At 36.6% G+C, this 19,182-nt stretch overlaps 1 protein-coding gene across 1 annotated transcript; it reads left to right on the forward strand.

The window, feature by feature from the left end:
* The first annotated feature begins 4,780 nt into the window (after positions 1 to 4,780).
* Positions 4,781 to 8,373, forward strand: LOC121867838. The gene is made up of 4 exons (XM_042367958.1): positions 4,781 to 4,864; positions 5,638 to 5,837; positions 6,205 to 6,423; positions 7,076 to 8,373. Exons 1-4 carry the CDS (start codon positions 4,781 to 4,783, stop codon positions 7,257 to 7,259), a joined length of 687 nt encoding a protein of 228 aa, XP_042223892.1. The 3' UTR covers positions 7,260 to 8,373.
* The last annotated feature ends 10,809 nt before the right edge of the window (positions 8,374 to 19,182 follow it).

Genomic DNA, 19,182 nt, shown 5'->3' on the forward strand with positions numbered 1-19,182 from the left:
GGACTCTCCTGAGGTAAAGGTATGGATCACGAGTCCTAAAGCTTCGAAACAAACAAATGAGATGTTCAACTGCGGAGATTGAAACACAACTATCCTGCCTCGGGATAATGTTGAAGAGAAAAGGAAGTAACTTGACACAGTTTATACAGCCCCAGCGTGAGGAAAATGTGTGTGTTTGTGGTCATTATGGTGGAAGTGGCTGTGGTCACTCGTGAAGGCTGGGTGATGCTCAGGTAGACGCGGTGACGCCACACTACTGTAATAAAGTCTTTTGTCATGTTATTATTTCTTACTAAATCAGTGTTAAAGTCACCGGAAATATGTTTATATATTTTTCGTTGCCTGTAATTTCACAAACAAAGGATAAAATTTATCAAAACTCTCAGATACAGTACAGTACTCATGTAACACGCCCGAACTTCAGCCTTTCCGTTGACAACTAAAAACTATTAGTATTAAATATCACAGTTTTCCCATACTCGGCTGGTGACGTAGTTTGTTGAGTACTGTGAAGGACGCAGGAGTGGGTGGGGCGGCAGGGGAGGTCCAGCTGTCTGAGGGTTTGTCCGGTAAGGAGTTGTTTCCTTACCCATGTGATTAATGTATTTCCTTGCTTCCTATTTCCGTGTTACAAGTTTCTTATAACGATGTCCTTCTGATCTCTGGCGCCAGATCTATGCTCAAATCTTCTCGGAAATTTATAAGAACATCTTCATAATATATAATTCTAAAAGTTAAATCAAATTTGTGGTCGGGAAGTTATCAAACTAACAAGGGGAAAATTTGGCTCCGTCTATAGTACAATATAAGGTTTGGGTTGGGGTCCGCGGCTGCCACTGTGTACGAACGATTTCAAGGGTGGGAGAACTTTCACTCGGGCGCCAACACATATATACCGGATGAACCGCCTCGTAGAAGACAGTCTAATCCAAACTTTTGTGATCGACACACACTCACCCCACGACCACAGAGGTATATGGTAGTGTTGTGCTCACAGTGAAACCTGCATGTTTGGAAATCTAACGTAAGGTTGTGTGTGCTTTACCGGGACCTGCGTAATTTGACAGTCTAGCCTAACTTTGAATCCCAGCAGAGGGAACTTAGAAAATTCTTAAAACGCAGATTAAAAAAAAAACGCTTATATTAACATTGGTCTTCGATGCAATTCCACTCGTATGCTTCCTGACCTCAAAATTAGGTCTGTTTGCACATTTTCTAAGGTCCTCACGACGTAACACCCGGGTAGTCAAAACATTATTATTAATTTCATAAGATAAGTCTAACTACAGTATACCATGGCCGACACACAAGGTAAACCTCACCATACATCACCATCATGACCACCACACAAAGTAAACCTACACTATACATCACCATCATGACCACCACACAATGTCAATCACACCACCATGACCACCACACAGGGTCAATCTCACCAAACATCACCACACAGGTAAAACAAGTACTGTTCCCACTCTCAGTTACCCACATAAATCTCCTTGCAACACTGAACATCACGAGTCATAGATCTACCTTACTCAATATGCTATCAGTGCCTTCCCTTCCCATAGGTGTAAGTCTTGAGAATCGCTGGAGTGACCGCTAAACTCACAGAAATGTTACCTGAGATAGGCTGAAAGTTACGGCAGTGTGTGTGTGTGTCATTGTAGGAGCATCGAGGCTACCATTATCCATGAACAGCTACTCTGGACTGGCCATGTTACCCCCCGCGTGGACGACAGTAGACTGCCAAAGCAGTTACTTTACAGTCACCTAACGAATAGTAAACGTAACGCCGGCGGGCAATTGAAAAGGTATAAGGAAAGTCTTAAGACCCAACCTGAAAAAGTGCCAAATCGACCCCCTCACCTGGGAGTCGATTACTCCACATCGTAACGCTTGGAGGAGCACCACATGAGAAGGTGTCAATACTTTCGAGTTAGCCCGACTGCAAACCGAGGCAGACAAGCGCCAACGCCATCGCCCTCCCCGCACTAGATGCATCCCTCCACATGTTCAACGAATGTGGACGACCCTGCGGGTCCCGTATCGGCCTCTTTAGTCACTTCAAAACTCACCAACCTAGGTGACATCCTTAATAACTCATATCATTGTATCATAGCTGGATGATCGTCATACTCGATTCAGAGTGACAGCAAAGTAGTAGTGATAGTAGTGTCATTGTCCTCCTACACAATAACACGGACAAGAATTGTTACGTCTCCCTAATCAACAAAACTGTAATCTTTTAATCTACCTACAAAAATTACATAAATAATAATTCATCTTCCATCAACTAATATGTTTTAACTTTTACGATATTGCTTAATTTTAATACATTAAAAGTGCTGACGTAGCATGAGATTATTGTTATTTACTCCTCGTCTTTAATTTACGTAATGTCAGTGTATTTGTGGTGTAAGTGCTTCGTCAGCCACTGATTTAGTAACACCCTGGTGAGGAAATACCCTGACTGACGCTTGTGACAAGATAAAACCAAAAGTGATCCAAACAGCAACAAGCAACTAACTCTATCATTGCAAACAACCCGCGAGGAGTGAGCGAGGGAAGCTTAGCCAATGTATTCGCGACACTCATTGTAAACAGGTATGGCTGCCCAGTACAGTATTGTGAAATGCTGGGGTCGTTTACTTATTTGTTGGCATTTCAATTTTGCAATAAATTTTTATGTCTTAATTTTACTGTACATTGTTACGGTGTACATACTCGTACATCTAATAAGATACAATTACAGTACACTATTTAACTTTTATTAATCCGTTTTCTTTGACAGCGCTTTAATAGAAAATGAATAACTTATTTTGACCGTAAACAATTATATATTAGCCAAATTCGTTTTATTATTATTGTATTTATTATTTCTACCACTCATCAGCACGGGAGGAAACCAGAGTATCCTGATACAACCTGTTAAGTTTGATAGGACTACAATGGATAACATCCTTTTTACATCTGTCTCGAGGTGGTGGTGGTGGTGGTGAGAAGCAAGTGCCCTTCCGCTGTACCACCAGCTTTCGATCCCTTTTACATTATAAAAAGAATAAATTAATCCATATATACACACACATATACAAAGTTAATGTACTACTTACAGGAGACAAACAACTGAAAAGAGAATGTCCGGCACATTATCCATTGTACATCACACACTGAGGAGAGAGGAGAGTGAATACAAAAATATAAAAGTATGGAGGCCACGCTCTGGGCCATCATTGCATCAGTCGTCAGGAGACAGCACTTACAGCAGTCCACACAACCACCACCACCACCACAATGACTCACGTTACGCTGAGATGCCCTCAGTACACAACCAGCAGGAAACATGTGCTGTACTTGCCTCGTACTGTATTTTGAATTGGGTGATTGGTCAGGATTCAGAGAGATGTGCTTGTTGTTTTTTGTTCTGAACCACGAATAAGGATATGCAGTTAGTTACAACAGTCTCGCGTGCAAATCTGACTTTTTAAAATTCCATTTCCACCTAATAAAGGAGAAAATTAGCTAAAGTCTTACGTCTTTAACAGATATGTGAAAGCTCCCATACGTCACGTTTTTTCTTTAGATAAAACTTACATTGTTTACCAACATTTACTTAACAGAGTTCTGGATTAATTTTAACGTTAATTTATCTTATAATAAAGGTAACTAAACGTCAGGCGCCTTTCTCAAATACTGTCATGTAATACGCAACAGTAGCCTTGACATCCCTCACTCACGCAACATTTGTACATAGTCCAACCCACACAGTCTGTAATCTTGACCAATCGAAATTTCATCACTGAAGTTTGCAAATCACTGTTCCTCAGAGCAGGGGCTGACTGACTGGCTTCATGAAACCAGTAATTAATGGGATGACAACGGATTTTTACGATGTAACAAAGAGATTCCATAATGGAGTACTATTTGATAATGGGCACTGACTAACAGCCTTTATGAAAATAAGGTGTAGTTACTTAGTTCCAATAGTGTAATCCTCAGCCTTGACATTCCATCAGCCTTAGCTTGCCCTTGGCTCTCTCTTTATCTCTTAAGTTCACTTTGATTTTTTTTCCATCAAATCGATTTTTGTCACCAATTTAAGGAATATTTCATTTTATAGGAAAAGTTTCGTAACAATCAAACAAGTGACCTCTGTTGCCCTTCCAGCAGCTCATGTCACTTGTTTACCTGCCTAGTGATCTATGAAATATAAACGAAAGTGAAAACAACCTTATGTGTATTAACATGTACATCACCATCTCGCATTACTGAGCCATAATTAAGGCCTCACAACCTTCACGGTATATGACTCTCATCCTCCTTCCCTACCCTCACAGCTACCTTCCACCCTCACCCATTATCCATACTAACTAGCAGTTAGATGAGGCAGGTGAGGGTGGACAATAATAAGGTTTTATATTATAAAACTCTGGTTTGAATATGGTAGTGGCCGGTTGTGTAACTTTTTTATGTGCTTATCTCTATCGTGTGTAGATCATATTGTCACTGTGCCACAGGGAAGTGTGCTGGGAGCGTTGTTTGTTTGTTTGTATTAGAAATGAATGTCATGCTATTCAGATAAATGCTTGTGGATGACACTAAGTTATTCTGGGAGATTAAGAACCCAACAGACTGTGAAGCACTACAGGAAGGTCTCTAGTGACTTCAGGAGTAGTGAAACTTCAAAGGGGCTTACACAAAGATAGTATGCATACTCTTCAAAGGTGAGTTCGTCCCCCACTTATGAGTACTGTACTGTCATCCCCCCCCCCCCACCGATATGTTAAGAGACTGCCAATTGATTGAGAACGTCCAAAGGAGAGCCACCAAATTGGTGCCCTCACCCCAGCACCTCACGGATCAAGTGAGATTAGAACACCTGCAGTTGCCTAGCTTATACAATTGATAGGCAAGGGTGATTTATTAGCACCTCAGAGGGCAGTACTCGGTTTAGTGTTATATCTGGAGTTAGCAGATGTCCACCCCAGTGAAAGTCACAGCCTCAGGTTAAAGAAGCCCCAACCCCACAAGTATACAGAACATTGTTAGAGTTAACTTTTTTGGAGTGAGAGTTGTTAATTCTTGGAATAATCTTCCAAGCAGAGTTATGAGAACACCAAGTGTGAGACCATTCAAGAATAGACTCGACCATCACTGGCCCAGGTATAGATACATTCTGGAGCCAGTACTGGGCATGATGCCCAGTACTGCATAATAGAGAAATGACCAGGCCAATTGGCTAAAGAGCTGACCAGTGGTGAGGAGGATAAAGTAGTACTGTAACAAGAAAACTTCACACAGCATGTAACAATAATGACTGAAGGAGTTAAAATGACAGAGATGACAAACTACAGGTATATACAGGGACTGTGTGCAGGGAGGTGGTTGTGTGGCAAAATGATAAACAAAATGTTACCAAACAAAAAAGCATATTTTGTACATATACAGTACTTGGATAGAGAGAAACATTAGTGTGGACCAACTTTTTTCTGTTTCTCTTCCTCCTTCAAAATGGCCACAATTACAGTATCTGCCTAGTGTCATGCTGGTTATACTTAAAAGAAGAAATAATAGAGGCTTGGTGTATTATTTGTGGAGTGAAATTGTAACTACTGTACTCTACCTCTTTATCAACAGATGCAGTGGAGTCAGTTAGTGATGATGGTGGTGGTGGTGTTGGTCTTGGTGACAGTGACAGCAAAGCCCCAGAATTTAGGGGTACAAGTCAACAACAATGCTCTCTTCACCCTGGGCGTGGGACTGCTGGCTGTGGGTGCTGGGTATCACTTTGGCCGCAAGCATGCAGCTACTCAGCAAAACAGATACAGGTACCCTCCGTAAGTAACATATTTTACAATACTTATACTGTACAATTACATGTACAGTACTACTGTAGCACTACTATCATCATCATCATTGTTGTTGTTATTATTATTATTATTGAGCATATTGGATTAAGGCACAGTGCTCTGATCTTTTCAAGGAAGTTGAGAAGCATTACACTGGGTTAATTTGTGTCAGGTTAACTTAAATTAGTGTCTGCTGATACAGCAACAAGATCATTTGTTAGAGCAATACTTCACATGTGGGTGTGCACATTCCAGTAACTTTTACATCAAACAAAACATAACCTTTCAGTTCTTCATAACCTCAGCCACATCTCCCTTCTCTGAGACCAATACTCTACTTATGCCCCACCCTCAGTAACTACTACCGCAACGACTTGTACTCACCCTTCCCTGGTGGTCGTTTCCGCCGCCAAGCTGAGCCAGAGAACGAGCTCGACCCGCTGGTGGAACAACTCTTCCAGATGGCACTGGAAAAGGATGCTACAGGGTGCAGTTTACAGTTAACTTGTATCATAGGAAATAAACCTGCCTCCTCCCTTGCTGGCCATGCAAAGAGCCTTTACAATGTCCTCAGGTAAGACCTCCACTTGGGGGAATACTGAATATTTCAAACTACAGTATAGGTTACAGTTACCTGGGAATCTCATCAACATAAGACTCCTGTGGTTTCCAGTATCATGTGTACACAAACAGAATGACATGTGTTGTTAGATGTGCCTCTGATTATGTGATAAGTGTGAGTAGACCTACTGATATATCCAATCTGAAAACGCACAATCTTACTTTTAGCGTCAAACATGTAATGCCAAGTCCAATTTTGGCAACTTTTTCCAATCACGTTATTTTTTTATACTTCTTCCAAAATCCCTCCCTCTTAACTTTGTTAGCTTGTCTTCTTTTAAAGAAAATGTTGAGCTAATGTTACCAGTCTGGGATCATCATCATCACCATAATTCTTTGGAAAAAATTTTACATTCTGCCCAGTAGTTTTAAACAAATGAGCATTTGCATCCATTTGTATTGCTAACCTCTGGCAGAAAGAGGATTTAAAATATCCCTCATTTTTGCCAGGCACTTTAGAGATGGTTTCATATTATATATCATGAGCAAGATCTCTTTCATCCCTGGGCTCATATGAAAATGGAGCTTAATCTTACAAACATGTACTAATTAACAACTACTGTATATGAAAACACTAGTTTGTCCTGACCTGACTTTTTCAACAGCACGGTGTCTGGGAAGGCTGTGACCACCACCAAGGGAGAGTGGAGTGGCCTGAATGCCTACCAGGTGGCGCTCAACCTTGGTCATGATGGTGGTGATTGTGACCAACTCTTCCCTCACTGTCCCACCTCCTCCCACCAGTTGATGCACCAGTTCCAAAACATGAAGGTTATCCACACCAATTAAAGAGAACAGATGGATGAATGATCTTCTTTCAACACAAAAACATTCTCTGTGTGCCCCCAAAGGGCACATTCAAAGACAACTCCACAAACCTACCAGTGAAAAACATTCCATTTCTATAAAGTTACTCAAGTGGTATTTTAAAACTTTGTGTCTTTAAACTACAGGGTTGTACAAGTACAGGCAGACCCTGACTTATGAGGATTTGATTTACTAAAATTTGCATTTACAAAACAAAACCAAAAAATTGTCCCATGCTTTGATTAACAAGCCAAAACCCTATACATACTGTAGTTTTTAATAATTAAATTAATGATTATGAAAATATGCTAAAATAATGTAGTTTTTTCACTTCCAGTTTGGTTATTTGTTTCACTAACTTATTTCATTAATCTCTAACTCTCACAGTGTTATTAAGTCTACAACTAAGCTTATTCATCAAACTTGTGTGGACAATTCCACTCCTCACTCACACCACCAGTTACTTTACAGCATGTACAGTATTTCACTGATGTTTATTACTGTATTAGCATAAAATCATTCTGTACTCAGTAAAAATAGTATCTTTCAGTAGGGGTCCGATGAACTGAACACTCGTGTTGTCTCACTACCCATGCGAGGTATGCCTCATGGGCCTTTATCAAAAACCTCTGTTTGTGGTGTCATTTTGTTTTGCACAATAATTGTAAAGATAGATTTTTTTACTGAGTGTACAGTACTTTACAGCAAATATTTTTGTTAAAAACATGTTTTGTAGCATTCTAAGACGTTATGTTTTTCTTTGTTTTAGGAACGTACAGTATCTCGGCTTTTATAATGGGAGTCGATGGGAAAATGTACTTTTATTTTTTATTTTCTTAATTTTCTATGAAGGCTTCACAATGGGGTAACTCTGCAGTGTCAATGTGTAGAGGTAGATTAAAAATACACTCAGTACACGAAGCCTTCATCAAATGATGTTGGTAAATATATCCATGTTGTGCCCACATTTCAGTTTATGGAAATGTTTTACAAATCTTAAAAATGTTAAAAAGAACATATGTATACAAAATATTATTAATGATATATACTGGTATTTATAATAGTCATATCCATAATAAACTATTTTTGTTTTAAATAGGCCTCTTTACCCTATGTAAATTATGATTGAGTACTGTATTGGCCTATAATAATTAGAATGAATGGAAGACAAATGTGCCAAGAACTTATTAAGTTACAAGGAGTGAGTTAGATGTGGGCGATGACTCATGCTCTGATCATCATTGTCTTTATTATCCTACATGTGGTCGCCATTATCCTACATCAACAATTATCCATACATTAAACATTTTTCAACATGCAATCAACATTATCCAATTAATATCAACATTGCATAAATTATCTCAGTACATTACAAGTATTATCCAACAATTATCAGTAGCAAATGAAATTATCTTCTGAGCTTCAATTGATGTGATTCAGCCATTTTTAAGATACTGACTGTAAAACAGGTGTCTGGAAGAGAGAAAAAGAAAGGGGGCAAACTTAATGATAAATGAGATGAATTTAAACCATAGATTATAATTATATGATGTGCACAACACTGGCATGAGAAACAAGTCAGCAGACATTTTACAGTATACAATAGGATATCCAGGTACTGCATAGGGTGATACCTACAGTAACTCAGGTAAAGAAGGGTTGCACTGTCCTAACAAACTGCATGTGATCAAATGTTTATGTACTGTATACAGTACTGTATACTGTACATAAAACATTCTTAATCTATCCACCTAAATCTTTCAACTAAAGTCTTGCTTATGACTCGCCAATTGAGGTACAATATTTCCTGTTCTCTTTGTACAGTACTTGTTAGTTTACAGCAAGTTATTCCCAACTTCACGAGGAAGATTTTGTGTGTATCATATAGGGTAAAAACCTCAACATATAATCATAATTTGTTAATTTATTTACCAATATATCAAGACACTTTAGTAGGGATACAAGTGTATATCAACTTTCCAATTTGACTGGTAGTGTTAACATCACTCTTCATAAAGAGAATTTATCAATATGATTATCAGTTTAAGAATACCTGATTTTTTCCACAGTTAGAAGAGAAGCACATAGTAAACAGGTAATCTCTGATTTTTGTATATTAAGGTTTTAATAATATCCAGGAAATGTAAATCCACAACTGGGTAAGAAGGACCCACCTTACATTATACAGTATTAGAGTGCCTGCCTGAGGCATAGTAAAAATGGCCAAATGTATTTTGTAGCTGAAACCTTTTAATTTCCTAAATGTATTAAATGCATCATAATATGATGGAAATTTGGAAGTAGTGTATTGGGGTTTCCTTCTCTAGCAGAGAAACCTCATTCAATGATAAAAATCAGGACTTCTCTCCTAGTAAAAATGTTATGAATATTTCCACAAAAAGAAAGAAAGGCAAAAAATAGGAAATATGGGAAATTACAAGGCACTAACTGAAGTAGCACCTTACACCAAACAGGTGAAGCTGTCAGAATATTCCTTTTCTTGAGTGTATAAAACCTTCAAATAATAATCCTATCAAACCAGAATACAGTAAACCCTCGAAGATCCGGACCCGAGAAATTCGGATTTTGGGGTTCTAGGCTAAGAAGCCTCCTAGAAGTTTCCCTAAGAAACACTCCCAAACCAGAGCAAAGAAGATCTCAGGCCCGTGGGCGCTGCTTGACCCGTCAGTTGCTTGGACACAGGTGCCCGAGGAGGTGGGAAACAATTGTTTGTGGGAAGATTATTTCATTCACTCTAGTAATGATACAATGTTTCTTATTATGTTATCATAGGTAAATGCATGGTGTATATACAGTAATTTGTTTATCACTACATTAGTACTGTATTTTTGGTGTTTCTTATATCATTTATTATTTGTCTGAAAATCCGGACAATCGGCTTTTCCGGACTGGTGGTCCCCCCTTTTAGTCCGGATCTTCGAGGGTTCACTGTACTTGGGTGAAAATTTCATTGACGTGGATACAGTTGTCTTATAATGGCAAAAAGGAGCAGTGTGATCACAGAAGCAGATAGCTAATATATATATTTATATTAGCAGACAGATATACAAGGACTCTCCTGACCCTGGGGTGGAGTGGCACTTGAAATAAATTTTTAGAAATAACCAATGCCACATGGATCAATTTCTCTAGGAACAGGTGAATCCAACATTACAAAATATTCTTAAACTATATAACTAATGTCTAAGTTTGTATCTCATAGGATAATCCAAGTCAAATATTGAAGCATTACAAACAGAAGACGTAAAATCTTGATAATAAATCTCTCATTCACATATTATAAATACTGTACCTTTATATAAATAATATCTTACTTCACAATTATACCCTCTAATCCTCTGTCACTTGTTCATATCATCACTTGAACAAATAAATCTGCAAAACCTTCTTAATTTCATAACTTTGTGACCCAGGCTTCTCTTTTACTTGCTCTCCATGATTCTTATCCCCTAACTTGCTGAAAGAAATCACTGCAATTAATTCAGCTCTCACCAGAAAATGTACAAATTCATATAATGTACAGTCAGTTCTGCTATAACGCGATAGTTGTGTTCTTGTAAAACATCGTGTTATAGAAATTCGTGTAATAGAAATAACAGGGCTTATGGAGAAAATAGGGTTAGGTGCAGATTACTACTCGAAATCGAAACAAATTTAGTAGTTAGCCTAACACAAAGGATAGCACAGTCTAAATAAATGTTACATTCATATCTAATAGTGAAATCATACAGTAAATGTAACACTTTACCTTGAAAAAATATGAATATAACTTGATGGGGCAGAAGGGTGATTTTGAGGTAGATAACATCAAGCTTCTCTTCAAGGGTTATAGCCTTTCTCTTATGATCATCACCGGGAATTCGATCACCAGAACGCTTCTTGGAGATATTCTTCTTTACCATATTCACAGTTAATACCACAAAATTGGAGAAATAGAAAGCAAAAATCGCGTTACAGCAAACAAGCGTTCGCGTTATACAAATATCGTTCGTTCCTCTATTCATAAATCGCGTTAGAGCCAATTCGCGTTGTCAAAACACACGTTATAGCAGAATTCACTGTACAAGGGAATTAATACACACAGGTGAAAGCTGTAACAGTGCTTCAGCAATTTTTATGCTATTGGTGTTAATTTTCTTGGTATCAAATTCTTAGAATATTCATGACTTGCCTTACAGTGAACTGCAGTTGGTTCCAGTTTTGTATTCATGTGCAACAATTCCTTATTACAGTATTGTGCATTTGAAATTTCCTATGATTTGCCAAATATTTCTGAGAAATATTCTTTCCTTGCACCTAAACCCACAACCTTTGACAACAGTTCCCAAATTTTACAAATACTGTACAGTATTAGTGTGTTTATTTACTACCTGTATTTAAATTAAATCATATGAGTACAAGAACGCCAGCAGTTTACATTCCTCTGTGAACTTTAAATAATGTATTGTATCATTCAGTACAGTACAGTACAGTACAGTAAAGTACAGTCTTTGTTGGCACAGCAAAGAAATTTTCAAATACCTGTACAGTATATAGTACTGGACATGTAAATTCCAATTTTCTATTCTTTCCTCTTTGCAATACACTACATCCTCTCTGAGAAAAAAATAACTCGGTATTTTCTGACACATATAAAAAACTACACAATACAGTATACAGTACTGTATTCTTCCTTCACTCAAATTTTGAAATTAATCTACAATATATATTTATGGTGATGAAGAAGTTTAATATACAGTACAAAATACATAACTCCTATTTGATTATCATGCACTTGATGAACAATAGAAACAGTTCTCAAATGTGGTAGAATCCTTTCATTCTTGCTTGGGATGGTTTATCTATCATAAATATTATAAGCAGTACCCTTCTAGCAAGCTTGAGGCTTTCTCAATACGTATATACAGTACTAAAAGAAAAAAAAGATTAAAATGATGTACAAATACTGTATAGCCGTATATGATATTCTAAGATGGTCAAAATACCTGCCACATGCACCTTCCTCACCAGAGTATTCAGTAACATGACACAGATTCAGTGTTATTGAATGAGTGTCTATAACAAAGAGGTTATTTTGGTATAAGAGAATGAGGTTATTAGCCCCTTGTGTACGAGGTGCCTCTGAATTGAATAAAATTGTCCAGTGTTCACCAAATAAAATATTAAAAGTGGCATCCCCATAGAGAAGGGGTTAATACCGGCATTATCACACGAGCCTACGTATAGCAAAAATAAAGTTGGTCAAAAACTACATTTTTTCCTACTGGCTAATATAACTGCCAGGTATTATTTGCCAGAAAACAATTAATACGAACTAGAGGACTCATCCTGACAACACGGCTCTCACATGAAGGCAGAAGATCAACCTTGCAGCACTTCCCAGCTTTACTCACTAAACATTCTTACGATGTGAGTAAGTTTAAGATTAAATATATAGGGACTTTGATGTGCTTGTAAGTAAGAACATCAGCACAGTTAAACATATTTTTAATTGATGAACAAAGAAAATTACGGATATATTAATCTTGTGTTGTCATTTTGCCTGAAGGTGGATACAAATTTGTTGAAAGTAGAGGACATGTCAGGTTACTGGATGGTTCTGTTAAGGCAGATGTATGCAGTGGCCACAGCTCTGATCCATATATACTGCATGTGTCCATACCATCTTTCTTTCACCAAGAAAATGTATCTAGCCTGAATTTATGGAGATTCATTAAGCAGTTCATATAAGATAAAATACAGAGGAAGACTATTTTGCTCATATGAAGAAAATTACTGCCAAATAAATATGAAAGGAAACTGTATCTGAGAATTCCATTTATCCTACTCAATTAGGAAATGGCTATACATAAAGACTCCTCTTATTCAACTTAAATTTTCTTTCATGAACACTGAATAACTCTTAATTTTCTGCTAATTTTAAAATATATACACTCAATTGACATACCAAGTAACACTACCAACATAATTTTTCCTCTTCGTCTCAAACAATGTACAGTACATTAAAACCTCTATTTAATGGACTATACTGTATAGAGAAAAATACATTATATCGAGGGTCCGTTACATGGAGGTTTCACTGTACAGGTGCTCCTGATACAGAGTCTTTAACTTGATACAGTAAAGCTGTACATTAGTAAACCTAAAACCAATTTTTTATTTTGTTAATGAACACACCTGCTAGTAATGAAGCAATTACTACTTAGAACTGTAAGAATTAAATATTTTACATAAAGAAACCACATGAAGAGATCAAAGTTCAGATACATCAGACACAAACAAAGAACTTAAAATCAATAGAGGCCATTAACAACAATGACTAGATCACATGTTCCTTTTCTTATAAGGATAAATATGTAGTTGTGAAAATTGCCCTCTTAATGTGTCCTTCAGTAGTTAAAGTTAAATTGCAGCACAATATTATGAGAGCATCATTCAGCCTTCACAACATCACTTATACAGAGTTAATATATAATTACTATTATTTTGATTGAAAACTTGCACAATATAGTAATGAAAGCAAACATACACTTATATACGTAATTATAAGAGATCAATATATTAGTCACAGATAATTATATACAGTACATAATGATATTAAACACATACACAACCATACACAGAAACATATATATCCAATTCATACACAATTGCAACACACACCCACACATCTTCCACCAAACACACACACATTCCCCATACACACTTACACCCCCCCACACACACACACACAAACTGAAGATTTCATAAATAAACATTGCCTTGCCACTACCTAACTCACTAAACATGTGTGATATTTTCAAGGTACTAAAACATAAATGTGATTCTAAAGCTGAAAGCATTTAAGGTGTTTCATAATTCCTTAAACATTATTATCAAGATGCATTGACTGTATGAACTGAAATTGTTTGTAATGCAGTATACAACATACTCATATACAGTATACACTGTACAATACAAACAATATCATACTAATGGTGATTTTTAATATAGCCTTCTTCTAAAGACTGGAGATAAAGATCCGTTCCATATCCAAAATTTGTAAATCATAGCATCCAGTTATTGAGTTAGAAAATAAAATAAGAGTATAATTTGCACAGCAGTAGTTAAACTATAGATGCCGTGTCTACAAGTATAAAACCTAAATGTAAAATGTACAAGAAAATATCTGCCCCAGATCACTCTAGCTCAGCCTTTGTGAGATCAAGTCAGAGTTTTGTTTTTTCCTTGCAAAATTCAAAGACCTGTATAACTTACCTTCTACAGTGATGGCTTTCAATAGTAAAGGAAATAACAGTGGTCATTCCTACTACAAACAAAAATGTAAAGTGAATGAGAATGTAAAATACTCGAAAAATCTATCCAAAGTAGACATTTGTAAGAGATTTAGAATGAAGTGTTTTAGTGGAAGAATAAAATTTTGTTTTCTCAAGTAACTGTGACACAAAGACTCTAAAAGGTAAAAGTACAGTACAGTATTATAATTTTTCAGATTCTAGCAAAGGTGTTGACAAAAAGGAAGACTTTACATGAGCCTAATTTACAGAAAGTGGCCATTACACTTTATGAGAGATTCAAATTGAAACAGTCTAAAGCCTCACCTGCATTTCCTCCAATATAATTAATGAAATGGGTGAATATAATTTATGACAAGATGAATTTGACTGATAAGTGTGTGTGTGTGTGTGTATTTTCTGAAAGGCTGTTGGGGTTGTTGACTTAATTCACATTGCATCATGACTTAGAAGGCTCGCTGTAACTGATGAGCAAAAAACTGCCAATCATAAAACTGCTTAAATATACAGTACTGTATACTGTTTTCATCTGTAAAATAAATATACTATAATACATGTGCTTAAATAACAAAACAAAATTTCCCCAAAAATCTAATATAAACACCAACAAATGCGGCCACTCGTACATCACTGGTGAATGATGCAGTACTATATTTTACTGTTTTATTTCCTTTATTTCTTTTTACACATATTGTTCATTTTCACATGTGTATATATATCTTAATGTTAGAATTATAGAAAAGAAAGCTTTCATAATGTCAAATGGGCTGTCAAAGTTGCTAATTCATGACTTTTGGAAAGGCCTTGATCCTGAGGATTCCTGATATTAAAGATTACTATATATAGATGAATGAATTTGTTAACTATACCGTAGAAAGTGTATAGAAACGCTATTAGTGAGAGAATTAAGAAAAAAAGGATGGTAAATTTATAAAAGGATGAGATATAAGTTTTTGTATAAGAGTGAAAATTTCTGGAGAAGAGGAAGACTTGGTGTTAAATATAGATCTATAAAAACATACAATAGAATAGATAAAGAAAGTATTATGGGAGGTATTGAAAATGTATGGGACACATAATTATAAGTCCAATGGCAAACATCATATCAATGGAGTAAGTAACCCACTAGCTGTTGAATGGTGGTGAAGTAACCCTTCCAAGGACTGACTTCATGTTAAGAGGGTTGGATAACCACTTGTTGATGAATGATGGTGCTCATCAATATAGTTGGTGGCTTGCCTAGTACATATGGGTCATGTCAAAAAACATCCATTACTTCTAGGTTGAGCTTAGCCTTGGATTATCCTCACCCTGCTTGTCAGTATGGTTCTGGCTGACTGTCTTCCCCCTACACTGCAACAGTTTCCTGGGATCATCTTAGGTCACAGGTTTGAGTCATGTGATATAACTGGCACCACCAATGATATTGAATGAAAATGATTTGGTGTTAACACAGAAAAAATTAACTTAACATTTATGATGATATGGGGTGAACTTGGAGGAGAGCAGTGATGTTTTTGCTGCCCCAAATGACTGAATTATTGCCGATTCTGTCAAAACAACATTATCTAAACTTCAGTTATATACTGTAGAGGTAAGTTATCAGGCTATTTGTTGTTTCCTTAACATGATTTTTTTACAATTGGGTAAAGAAACACTTGATTTGGTAATGAGTCTTGAGAGATCTGGTAATGACAGTAAAATCAGACTTGGCAATACGGTGCCGCACCACCCTTAAGGTGTAGTTCCCAGATACCAATGTTTGAACGAATCATACTGAAAACTGTGACATCACTTGGCAGGAAGAGCGTACTTTGGTTTCTTCCTGTACTAACACTGGACAATAAAGTTCATAACAAAGTAATAAGGAATGAACCAACCATCTGAACAGCTAGTGGTGAAATGATATTTGAATGTAGGGTCTGTGGGCATAGATTGATTGCATGGATTATAGATGTGTAGGACAGTCATTCATAGCTTTAATGCCTTTATTTCTTGAATAAATTTTTGGGGGGAAAATGCAAGAATTTCTGGGATAATGGAATGTACCTTTAATTTCTCAGAAAAAGTTAACTTTGAGAGTTTACCTTGATTTGCAAACAAGATCTTCCAACACTGAAACTCGTTCTCTATCAAGGGTTTACTGTATATACAGTATACAACAAATTACTCTGTACAGCAAATGAATATTGTGAAATATGGCAATGAAACTGACATTACAATATTGGTAATGAAGTAACTGATGAAATATGTAAAATTAATAAAAAAAGACAAAAAATAAAGGACTGAAATATAAAATATAATTTTGTGACTGGGGGAAAGAGATGAGTCACCTGTGAGATCCAAACCATTAAAAGACCTGGCCAGGCCTGCCTTTGTCAGAGGACTAGATATGTTTAGTGAGTTTACTCTATCAGTACAGATAAAACTTTCACTAAAAGGCAATTATTGATCCAAATTGTTTCAGGGTAAAGGATTTAATCCCATTTGATCCAGTGGTTGTCTAAGGACCAGTGAGGGATTCAACCCAAGCACTATGCTTATACATTATGAACCTTCAGCCATACAATGAAAGTCATACTACAATGCTCCCCCAAACAGCCACAAGATTAGCTGCCAAAATGGGCTCAAAGTAGTTTGATTTATGAAATATCAAAGTCAACTTTTTATGGGAGTTGGTCTGGCATGGGTGAGCTCATAATTGTTTTTGGTTTTGTTTTCTTTTCAACCACAATTAAAATACATTTTAAACAGCATGTACAAGTTTTACCAGTAGAACTTCATTACTTCACCTCACATACATTTACCATCACATTTTGCTGCTCAATTTATCAGCCCTAGTTAAATTGTATATCACCCACTAAATTCTTTTCTCTGTCCATTCAAATGTGGTGCAATGGAAAGACTGGGAGCACCACACTGGCTATTTCCAAATTTTCTAAGCTTAGCGAGTCAGCTTACCCAGACAGGTGGATGCTGTCCCAAGCACTTACTGTACTTCTCTAGCCCAGTCTACACTTTGTCTAAATTAGATACACTTGGCATTTAGTGTGGTAATCCTATGGTTTGTTTTCCTTTATCATGTATGCGGTGTTTATCTCTTTATCTAGTGTTTCAGTTCCTCATACTAGGGAGAGTGGACTACTGTACTGTATGTGTCAGTTGCCTATTTGAGACAACTACCAGATCAAAGAGGATTGAATCCCCAACTCTGAGTCAACTAGGTAAGAAGGGATGCATTGGAACAAAAGCTTTATCCATACATATTAAATAATCTCCCACAAAACTCATTTAGCCCACTGATAAAGGCAGGGTAGCAAGAGGGCGTGTTACTGGTATGAATCTTCCAGTTCATTCATTGATGCCCCATAAGACATAAAATTTGCATGTATGAAAAAGCCATTCCTGAGCATCTGTTCACACAAGGCATTTTCAAAAATCACCATAACCATTATAAGAACACCATAAGACAAACTATACAGACCATCCACTCATAAAACAAGCTATACAGACCATCCACTCATAAGACAAGCTATACAGACCATCCACTCATAAGACATGCTACATCCACTCATAGATTAAGACAAGCTTACAGACCATCCACTATAAAACAAGCTATACAGACCATCCACTCATAAGACAAGCTATACAGACCATCCACTCATAAGACATGCTACATCCACTCATAGATTAAGACAAGCTTACAGACCATCCACTCACATGTACTCGAGTCATTCACCAGAATAACACAAAGTAGAGACCAACCAATCACGAACATGCCAAAAGCTACCACCCAACCCACTGTATCTTTAGGAAATATTCTTTATACCTGAAGTCACGAGGATCCTTTATAAAGACACTTTACGAAAATGATAAAGTTACCTTGAAATAAGAACATCACACTTAAGCTGACGAAATTTAGTGTGATTACAATAACAAGTGAGCCAAACGAGCTGACTCAGTTGAGGATCACATAAACTATTGTTAGGATGGCAGTGAACTGATAACCACATCTCAATGGGAAGCAGCAAAAGTTTCTGAATAAAAATTTAGAAGAAAACAAAAACCAGTTCATATAAAAATCAGCAATCTTTGGGATACAGAATAAGGATATTGAATCACATTATCCTTGCAAGGGTTGGTAAATTATAAACCTTGAAACTTCCTTGACCTAAGCTATATTGACAGAATACTGAAAAAAAAATATTAACCCATACACCTTATATACCGTTGATGTATGTATTATACACATTAACATGAAATACTTATTGAAAAAAAAATACTTCCAAAATACTCTTCTCCATTATGTACTTTCTGTAATGTAACAAAATATATCAAACATCTGTCAAAAATAACGTTAAAGTCCCCTGTTTATTATAAATCCTTTGGCACAATCGATATTCAACAGTCAACTTCTACTGCCTTAAAGACAAACTACAATAAACTCTTTAAATACTCCATCTTGAAAATGAAGTATTATTATTAACCTGCAAATATTTTTATCACTGTTAATAGTTTCAGGATTGTCATTTGCATACACTCAAGATGAACCCATTATGTCTCTTGCTTCATGAAGGCTCTTTTAGTGG

The sequence above is a fragment of the Homarus americanus genome, unplaced genomic scaffold (genome assembly GCF_018991925.1).
Source record: "Homarus americanus isolate GMGI-L3 unplaced genomic scaffold, GMGI_Hamer_2.0 scaffold37049, whole genome shotgun sequence".
In the NCBI taxonomy this organism is placed as follows: Eukaryota; Metazoa; Arthropoda; class Malacostraca; order Decapoda; family Nephropidae; genus Homarus; species Homarus americanus.

What these genes read in the sequence shown, in the direction of transcription:
- LOC121867838 (XM_042367958.1), top strand. Translation starts at nt 4,781, where the DNA reads ATGTTAAGAGACTGCCAATTGATTGAGAACGTCCAAAGGAGAGCCACC. An exon ending in AACAGATACAGGTACCCTCC is followed by an intron (nt 5,838 to 6,204) that starts GTAAGTAACATA and finishes CCCCACCCTCAG; the next exon opens with TAACTACTACCGCAACGACT. An exon ending in AGCCTTTACAATGTCCTCAG is followed by an intron (nt 6,424 to 7,075) that starts GTAAGACCTCCA and finishes CTTTTTCAACAG; the next exon opens with CACGGTGTCTGGGAAGGCTG.